Below are 10234 nucleotides of genomic sequence, written 5' to 3'. Positions count from 1 at the left end.
AGGGGAGAAAGATACAGCGGCATTGCGACGTTTTTCGAATCGCTTTTGAATAAATTTAGTCACAGATCTTTGGGGTCGGTCGTTGTCTTCGTTTTTCGGTTTTCGGTTTTTGGTTTTTGGTAATAACATTTGTCTAGTCCCTCTCTTTCTTCGACCATTCGCCTTGGAGTCTTGCTATACTAGACTATACTATACTATATAATTCCGAGATCCTCCTGCCAGATAAATGGAGAGATGGAAAGAAAGCGTCTTGTTCATTATTTTGTGACCAGATGGGTGACGGGGGAAGTCTGTTGTTGGTCGGGTATCGTTTTCCTCGTAATAATTTCCCAGCCTCTCTCTCCAATGCAGAGGGTCATAAAAAAGGCATCTCCATTGCTGGTACCGCTCGATCAAATTATGTAAATTTTGGGTTTAATGCTAGTATCAAAAATAAGATTCCCAACTACAAAGACAACGCGCCTGGACGGGGAAATCAATAAACTCTATGGTAATGAGCAAAGTGGTAATGGTACAAGACACCATTAGCTGAAAAACAAATCATAAATTCACTGTTAGCTAAGACTAAAACTGAAAATAGGACTAATCTTAGTAATAGAACTAGGGAAATAAATTTTCTGTTTAATTTTAGTTAATGCTACACAATAACACATAGATTAAACATATGCATAGAAATTTTCATATACCAAATAGAGTATTTGACTGTACCAAAGTACCAAAGATATTGAAGAGTTAAAGCAGCTTAAGTCCAAAAGAAAAGGTCATTAAACTTGGTTACTAGTGTGGAGGTGGTGGATGGTCTCTAGAGCAAACTTGTTGGTTTGGGTCAACCGTCAACCGACTTAAGTTTTAGTCAGGCAAACAATCCAATCCATAAGTTGATTTCCTTCCAACAAAGAAATTGACCCCAGCAATAGATCACTGAACAAAGGCACTAACCGTTTGCCAAATTCCATTTGTGGCATATGCTTTGTTTGTGTACCAGTTTGTCGTGCCACATACAACAGCAAAATGTATAAATAATGTCTTGTGACTAGTTTCATAGGAGTTATTAATTAATGTATTTGGCCGAGAGTATCTCTTAGAATTCGTGGTCGGCTAGTTCTACCATCTGCGGTCATTCCCACTCTCATTTGTATTCCAATACCCATTCCAAGTCCAAGTCCAAATCCAAGTCCAAGTCCAAGTCCAGTTGATGTTATGCTAATCGCAGGCGGGGAGCAACCAAGTGGCGGATGCTGTGAATGGGGATGGGGATGGGGATGAGGGGCTTTCTGTATAAAATTAAATATCGTTTGATTGCCTATTTGTGTGGTGCGGAGGGATCGCACAGCATTTTTCTATCTTATTTCCAGTTTTCTTATTTCGCTTATTATTATTATCCATACAGTTCCCTTTCGGAGCCAATAAATGCCCACTAAATAAATTTGAATAAGAGTTGAAATTTCTTCTCAGTTTGGAAAGTTCATTGCACCGTTCAAAGACAGCTTAGTAACGAACGTGTTTTATTATTGGAACCATGTTACTTCAGTAACAATTTAGGGGGAATTCCCCGAACTGGAAAGGATTTGGACACAATCGATGTGGCTGCCCATGATCGTGAATCTAATCAGCAGGTGTTGTCTGATCCTTTGGTCCAATTATACTCGTAGTTAAGAAAAAATAAACTGGAGTACCCAAATCGCATTTGTCGAACGTGATTTCGCACTCAAGATAGTAGGACATGTAGGACTCAGTTCCCGCCCCCGTTGTCCTTCGCTTCTGGGAACTGCAATTGTCCGCTTGCATTCCGTCGGTGTCCTTTGTTCGCCACGTATCCTCGGACGTGAGTCCTGCCAACATTTTCGTACTGTTTGCATTCCTAGATTAACAAATTGTCCCACATATGAGCAAGTGTTGTAATTTCTGCACCAAGAGAAGCAGCCTTTTAAAATTCATGGTAAATTTTGCACTTGATAGAAGATAAGCAGCGCAATTCAGTCGGCTAAATGGACAAAGTATTATATGTAAATGCCAATTGTTTCGCTGCGTACATAAAAGGCATAAGATTGTGGTTTCTGGTAAACGCGTGCCTCACAAAAATTATTGTTAATAATGGTGGGAATTTCTCGGATTTTCTACAAGTATTTTCAAGCATGAGCGAACAATTCAATACAACTAAAAATCTTATAGAACATGAAGTGGTAACTCAGAACTTACAAACCACGTCTTCAGCAATTTGAACGAAAAGCGCAAAAACACCTGCAAGGATTTTGCGGAACACCGACATTACGTATTGATTCACATTTTTTACCGTCAATTTCCCAGCTCGTGGTCGAAATTACTCACAAAGTTTTCCAATGAAATGCATGAATAATGTTGCAAGAAGTTGGATAAGTTCGCGGTGCAATCACAATTATTTTGGCACCAGCTACCAAATAATGGAGGCGAACCCCTTCTGCCTTAATGCCACCGAATGGATGAATGGGTATGGTGGAATCCGGGGGTGAAGGGAATGTATCCGGGCATTCGGAGGCAGTGAGTCAGCCGCGGCATCGCATCGGTGAACAGGAAACGGGCAACACGATGACGGGGGCGAGGTGGAGGAGGAGCCGAGTGCCTGCAGCGCGAAATGTTGCACCATGCAGGCAATGGAATCCTCGAAACACACACACACACACACAAGCCAACTGACTCGGATTTCACATATCTCTGGACTAATAAAACAGATTCTTTATTTCAGCAGGAGTAAATGTCTGAACAAATTTGAGCTGCAATGAGCACAGCTATAAAGAGACCAGTCACTGCGATTACTTGGCAGCAGATTTGTAATATCAGGCCGAGCTCATTAGACCACATGAGATACAAAGATATACTTTAGTTATATCCACGCTCCATGCTTAAAATTCTGCAGAAGCAGCCAGCGCAAGATACAGATACATGTGCGGGGCTGGCAGATCGACCTTGAAAATGCAAACTATGCCGGCTGAAGAAGGCGCTACCAGTGAGATGGAGCCATCGGGTTGTGGGTAGGAGTGAAGGGGGTGTTGAGAGTACCAGGTCCTATAATCTCTGCTCACGGACCCAGATCGCAAAACGAGTTTCGCTCCATCTGTGTGTGCGGAGCGTATCTAACAGATACTCGTACATCCGCATCTGTATCTGTATCTGTATCTGCCAAGGCACTCGCACTGCGATACATGGGAAAGTCAAAGCGAAGAACCGCAAAGCGAAACTCGGTCTTTGTGCCAATAGAACTTAGAATGCGGTAGGACGAAGATGGGAAAGGCGAAGAACGATGCTGACAGCCCCTGCAAGTTGTTATTCTCCTCGGAGGAGAAGAGACTTTGCTCGTTTTGTTGACTCTGGTTTGTGGGGCACTGCAGAAAGCGATCCCCTGCTCAAATCTACACTATGAGAAAATTCGAGAATAAGTTTGTTTGAACAAAGTAAAACTTCACCTGTTGTCTGCTAAAAATAATACATTTTTAGGTTTTCCAAGCATATAAAATACTTTTCTATGAAGATCAAAAAACTTCGTGGTAAATATATTTTCTCAGTGCACATCCGACTTGGTCCTACACCACAATTGGGCCATTGTGGGAAATGGGAGCAAGTTATGCTTCTAAGCTCGTTCACATACATATGCTTTTTCCTTATTATTTTTTGGTTTTTTTGGTTTAGTTTTGGGTTATGTTTCGGTGGCAAGTCTGTGTGAGGGCGGCGATATGCAAGATTTGATTTTGAGTTCACATGAGAAATGGATATTCGCTTGTTTGCGGCTCAGCCAAAATTTAATTAACTTCATTAATTTGCCCGCAAACTTGGCACATTTCAAAATTGAAAGCAATAAGGGAGTTAAGAGGTTGTCCTTGAAGAAACTCGTACGTAGTTTATGAGAACGTACTAAGTCATAATGAAAAAACCACTACACTTGAAAGAAAAAAGGCTGTTGAACAAGATTAAGAAGAAAACAAGTATCGTACGCTTACAGGCACAAATTTTTGGTACATTTTCGAGCCAAACTTTCTGTGTAAAGATAAAAAGTTAGAGATATTTGGCGCAAAGTGGAAAAACAGAGACATTTCAAAGGAGCTTCGAGGGCATAAACTCAAAGGTAAAGTAATCAGGCACTTATCTGTAAATCTGAATTCCTCGAACCAATGAAACCCCACAACTATGCATTATTGCCACCGGCAAATCGGGCCATTACATTCCGGCCAAAGAAGCTGGCCTAGAACCCCATGTAGTCGTTGTGGGAATGACAATACGGGGCTTCATAAAGATGAGCGTTTTATGCATCCTTAACTTACACTCTATTTTAATTGCCGCGCGATCCTGAGAAGAGCCACCTCCTTTCTCCGCTCCAGTCGCTCGGATCGCCAAGTCCCATCCGATCTCATGTGCAATTAAACAATCTGTGGAAAGGACAGAGGGAGGGGCAGTGGCAGGGGCAGGGGCAGGGGCGTTGGGTGTGTGGGGGATAAGAGGGGGGCGCTGGCAAAAGCAAATTTACGTCCCCTGTCAAGAGGCAGCGTCGTAGCGTATTTAATATTTTTCAGCGTGCTTTACCTTTTCATGTTGTGTCATCATCAGCATACAGCTTCAACTTCAGCTTCAGCATTCAGCCACCGAGCCAGCATACAGATACTCGATCCCTACAGCGATCCCGATTCCGATCCCGATCCCGATCCCGACCCAAACCCCAAGCCCATCCTGTTCCTCCACAAATTTGTACGCTCAACTACAAACTAAAAAGTCTTAAAGTCTTAAAAGCATTTGCGGCCAAAAGGCAGCGGCGATGGCAAAAAGTAAACACAATAAAGGCATAAAAATTGCGAGTGAGCAAAACAAATAAAAATCGAAGCTGAGCGAAAAAGACGCGAAACAAAATGCTGACCACTGTCCATGGGCGTGGGGGCGTGGGGGGATGTGAGAGGGGTGTTTGAGGGGGCTATCCCCACGTTGTTTTGTATCTGTGCTGCTCATTTGCACTTGGAATACAAAAGATACATTTTCGTAAGACCATTTTGACATGACAAGATAACGACAAGCAATCCGACCGAGCGACTCACCAGTTGGAGTGGAGCCTCCTCCTAAGGGGGTAGCGGCGCGGGGGATGCTCGGCCAGGGGACACCCTGTACCGCTCATTGGCTCCTGCCCCACTACCCCTCTCTCTTCCCTCGCAACCATCCAAGCAGCCCAAGCAAACCAAACCGAAACCAAACTTTGGCTGAGTGTTTCGTATTTTAATTTTCATTACGGCCACTTCGGCTTGCCTCCCAGCACTGGAAAAAAATGCTAGCTGATTCAAATGAATTCCATTTTAAATGTTAGATATGAAAGACATATTTAAACAGAACAAATATACTTTTTACTGAGCGTGAACCATACACAACAATTTTACTATAAACATTTTTTGAAATTTTACGAAATAGTTTTAAGTATTCATTTGCATCTTATTTGTTTTTTGAGCTGAGACTTAAAGAGCAGGTGTGAGTTTAAATTAAACCATAGTTTTTCTACTGACTGCGATTTTCTCTCAGTGCACTTTACACTCTCCGCCGCCACCTTTTATGCACTAAAGGTTCTTGAAAAGCTGCGCCAGCGACGACAGCAGCGAAGTTCGCGCAGGCAGCTCAAAAGTGAGTATTTCCAAGAAATTGCAAATTATTTTTGAGCCGAGCGCCTGCGCCTGCTCCTCGCCCTGCCAGTTCCCCCCGGTCCTCCATCCCTCCAGTCTCCTGGAGCTGCTGCCCGAGGCCCAGTACCTCGTATACCTCGTACCAGGTCCCAGTTCCCAGTTCCGCGGCAGAAGCCGCCGCCAAAATGAGTTAGCATCCCAAAAAGCCAACCGGCTGGCTCTCGTGTCTGTGGAGGACCCTTCGACCTCCTCCTCCTCGCTGAAAGCGCAGACTACAACCACTACCAACCACTACTACTACTACTACTACTGCTGCCCATTGACACCCTCGTGCCGCGATCCTCTGCTCCTCAGGTGACTTTCTGTCCAGCCATCTCGACCATCTCGGCCATCAAGTGTCCCAACTCCATATGCTCCTTTCTCGCTCCCTCCATAAAGTCGTGTTTATGCCTTCTCATAAACATTTTTATTTTAATGATTTTTATTATTGCGCACATTCGTTACTTTTTATACAACCCCGTCGAGGATCACCACTTCTCCTCATCAGCATCTTCGCCTTCCACGCTGGCGTATCGAATTTGTATCCCCACAATTGAGTCCTGATCTCCGGCGACTAAGTAGTTGCGCCTGTACCTGCTGCCCACCTATGCAAACTCGCATAAATTTATATGTTTACTTATCCCTGCAAACCAAACGCATCTTGTGGCATCAGTATAGCTGGGAGTCAGTTTTCCAAGGATTTGGTAATGGGAAAGGTGTTAAAAACCTCCTTAAAAAATACAACTTAATCGCATAGCAGCGAATCCATTTTTTTCTTATCTCGTAAAGTAAAAACTTACATATTTAAATTGAAAATTTCGTACATTTTATTCTTAAGAGATAAATCCTTGAATCAACTTGACTTAACGATTTCCTTCGCTGGAGCAATTTCGGTTGCCAATTGACGGACATCCATGGGGACACCTTTCATGTGGCGGGCACCGGGATCTGGATAAGTTGATGGCCGACTTGGGACAGTCTCCGTCCGCATTTGCAAGCAATAAAAATTAATTTACGTTCGATTGCAAGGTTTTCGCGACCGGAACGAGAGTGAGGACGCCGCCTCCATTGATGACACATAAAATGCCACGTTTACGGCTCCTTAAGACTCGAAGCGGTCGCTTCACTTTCTGCCAACATAAAAAATGTTCATTTCGAAAAATGGCGATTCCTTTGAGGGGCACAGGGAATGGGGCAAGGCATCGCAAGCTTTCAAAGTTGCGCACTACTTGCCTAAAAAGCAGAGAGTAAACAGCGCAGTTGGCCATTTGGATTTCGATGGATCGGAGAGCCTTTCCAGGAATCGGAAACTGGACAGGTCTGCGCCGCGGCACTTCCACATTGAAGCTCGGGACTTTGATGTTTGGCCCGTTTGCCTGCCAGAAACTAATATCCTTTTCGAAACTGATATGATTCCGACATGGGCAGGGTATTAGCAACATGCGTTCTTATATAATATCATGGCTTATCTGGTTCTTTAAGTCTATGTATGCCTTTTTATGTTTACCTTAATGGTAATTTTTGAACATCCCTATAAGCTGACCTATTTTTCCTTATAAATAAAGCAATTTTGCCAGTCTTAGTTGTTTGAAACTATCTTCTGTTTGCTATATTATATATATTATATCCATCCTTGAACTGTTTGATATAGCTGGTCTTAAGTTGATGTAAATCAGTTTATCTAACATGATTATTAGCATAGAAATGCAATTCATCACAAGTTTATGTTTAACAACAGAAGTGTATGAATATACTTAGGGAAAACATATTTACCAATACCGTAATACACAATTTATTTGAATTAACAATGTCTCAGTGGCTTAGATTAACTATATTTAGGGTGGGGCGCATTAAGGTGGCCCCAAGCGTTTTTGGCTGAACTAAAGTATCCCCTCGCAAAGGGAAGTCGGTCATCTAGCGGCGACTATTCTCCTCCAAGCGCGCCACCGTGCGTCGCAGCTCGACGAGCTCCGCCTGGAGGCGATCCACGGAGTCGGCTTGCACGGCACTGACAGCTGCTGGAGCGACGGAAGGAACCGGAGCTGGAGCTGAAGTTAATGGATTCACCACGGAGGGTGGAACGGCGCGAGTAAAGGGAACCGCACCCTCCACGCTGGCGATGGAAAAGTCCGGATGGATTTGAGGAGTGGTCACATGGCCGCTGGCCACGGAAGTCCCGCCAGGCGTTGAGACGGAGGCCGCTGGCCGCGATGCCCTTAGCGAGGGATGCGCCACAAAGCCCGAGGGCGGACCTCCCTTATGGTTGGCTATCAGCTTCTGCAGCTTGGACACGGCGCTGTCGCGCTGCGATTCCAGCAGGAGACGCATGGCCTCCTGGTCGCCGGATCTGGCCTTCTCCAGCGAATCGGAGCCCTCGTCGATGAGCACATAGTTGACGACATGGGCATGGGTGCCCGGCTTTATCCGGTATATCAGCTGTCCACCATCACCACCGCTCATTTGCGACAGCGATGGAATGTCGCCCATCTTGGCCATCTCGCCGCCCACTTGAAAGATCGATGTGTGCCCATTGACGACCAGTGGCTTGGGCATTATATACGGTGCGGACACAAACTGGGAGCACTTCCGCTTCGTCTTCTCCACCACGGTGGCCACTTTGCATCCGGCCGTGCTGCAGGCGCGCAATGGGAGCAGTGCATCCCCGCCAGAAGCCGCATTAGTTTGCTGCATTTCCTCCGGTTATTCGACGGTTTTCACGTTGATCTGCGCGCTGATTATGATGCGCTTGCTCTGCTGCAATTCACCCACTCTTCTCTGTCACGCACCAGTTTTTTGTTCAGCTATTTTCCTTATTTTAGTGGCTTAAAATACGTTTTAATGATAAAAAATCAGCGTCCTCTTCTTTTTTGTAGTGTGAACCACGCGTTAGGCAATTGCAGGCATTCTGAAATTACCACGAAAAATACCACAAAATACCAGAGTGCCGTTGCGCATGTCGATAGACCGATAAAAATGGGGCGCGAAATTTGAAAAATGTTTACAAATTGGGAAATTATGTTTCTGGTAGTTCTGCCTTTTCCTTATTAAATATAAGGTGTTAGTTAAAACTTGCTACTACATATAAACATATATAAAACCGAGATCATTTTTGTTCTTGGTCATCATTACTTGGCCTATTTTCTAATAATCAAGAAAATCGCGTAATACTTAATATTTATTCTATGCATTTGATGATTAAACAATCACTATTAAAACCTGTATTTGAAGCTAGCAAGCAATTAGTTTTATGCCATGTCCATTTCAGCCAATAAGAACAATTAAGTTTGGTGTCTTCTTAATACATTAAGCTCTCCCAAAGAGAGATAATAAATAATTTGCATGCGAAATCGAGGTGAGAGCATTGAGGTGTCTGGGAAATGGCGCGTGGGTGCAACGACCATCGCGATGACCTCGAAACGGGGCAAATGGAGCTGGACGATGCATTGGATGATGGGTGGAATGGAGTGAAGTGGAGTGGAGTGGAGTAAAAAAGGTGGAGTTGCACCCGCTTCATTTACATTCCAAGTACTTTAAGAGCGGACGCTGGTCGTTAAAAGATGCTGCTCGGATCGGACATTGAGCAGCGGGTTTTAGTACTGAAACTGCGATCGTACCGTACCGGACTGGACAGTTGCAGCCGCCAGCTTCTTTAATTTCCACTCGTCAATCATCCATCTCGGCGAACTTGGCCGGCACTCAGAGTTGCAGCCTCATTGTTGGCTCAAATGAAATAATTACTTTAGCACACAGCGCGACTGACTGACTCCGTCTGGAAATGGAATGGAATGGGCCAACTCCGACCAGAGCAGACCAGGCCAGGCCCTTCGTGCATCTGCATCCTTAGTCATGGCCAATATATCGACTCGCATTAACCACGACAACAACTGCAGTCGGCAAAAGGCAGGCAGTGCAATAAAATCCTCCAACACGTTTCGTCCCGAGTCCGGGAATAATAAGAAATGAAATGCCATTTATTAAGCATTAATAAGTGCAGGCGTCCATGTCCATCCATCCACCATCCACCATCCGCCATCCTCGATCTCCATCTCGCCCAAATGCGCGAGGAGCACTCCCATCTGACTCAGCATGCGATGCCTGTGGGCATCCCATCCGCTTTCCTGCCCCTCATCCATCCCATTCCATGGGCACATGGTTGGTGTTATGCTCACATGCAGCCTCCATTTTGGCCATAAAGTCATCTCAGGGGGTGGTAGAAACTTAAACTTAAGCCAAGTCTGCAATAGTTGAATCTTTACAAATGTAGGCCATTCTTCAGAGCTTCTTGGATTCCGGAATCCTTGACAGATCCATCATCAACATATTCCTTTATATATAGAGTAAATTTTTCCTTTTTTCCAGGCTCATTCCTAGTATCACCAAAATTATAGTTTATGAAATGTTTTAGAGACATTTAGCTATATGCAAACATATTACCAAAATGCGAAAATTACCTTGCAATTAATTGCTACAGGGCTCTGTAAATATAACAATAAATAAAAATATATTGTTTGTACATTCAGCTAAAGCTGAAGCCCTTTGATGGCCGTGACTAATCAGAATTCAAGCCGGGT

The 10234-nt window shown here is 44.3% G+C and overlaps 1 protein-coding gene across 1 annotated transcript; it reads right to left on the bottom strand.

Annotated features, from left to right (window-relative positions):
* Nucleotides 1-7431: 7431 nt before the first annotated feature.
* On the bottom strand, nucleotides 7432-8553 carry LOC6527254. Its single transcript, XM_002088312.4, has one exon. It carries the CDS (start codon nucleotides 8352-8354, stop codon nucleotides 7578-7580), a length of 777 nt encoding a protein of 258 aa, XP_002088348.1. The 5' UTR covers nucleotides 8355-8553; the 3' UTR covers nucleotides 7432-7577.
* Nucleotides 8554-10234: the final 1681 nt, after the last annotated feature.

The sequence above is a fragment of the Drosophila yakuba genome, chromosome 2L (assembly GCF_016746365.2).
Source record: "Drosophila yakuba strain Tai18E2 chromosome 2L, Prin_Dyak_Tai18E2_2.1, whole genome shotgun sequence".
Lineage (NCBI taxonomy): Eukaryota > Metazoa > Arthropoda > Insecta > Diptera > Drosophilidae > Drosophila > Drosophila yakuba.
The sequence above is the reverse complement of the archived record's forward strand: the minus strand, read 5'-3'. Positions and strand labels throughout refer to the sequence as shown.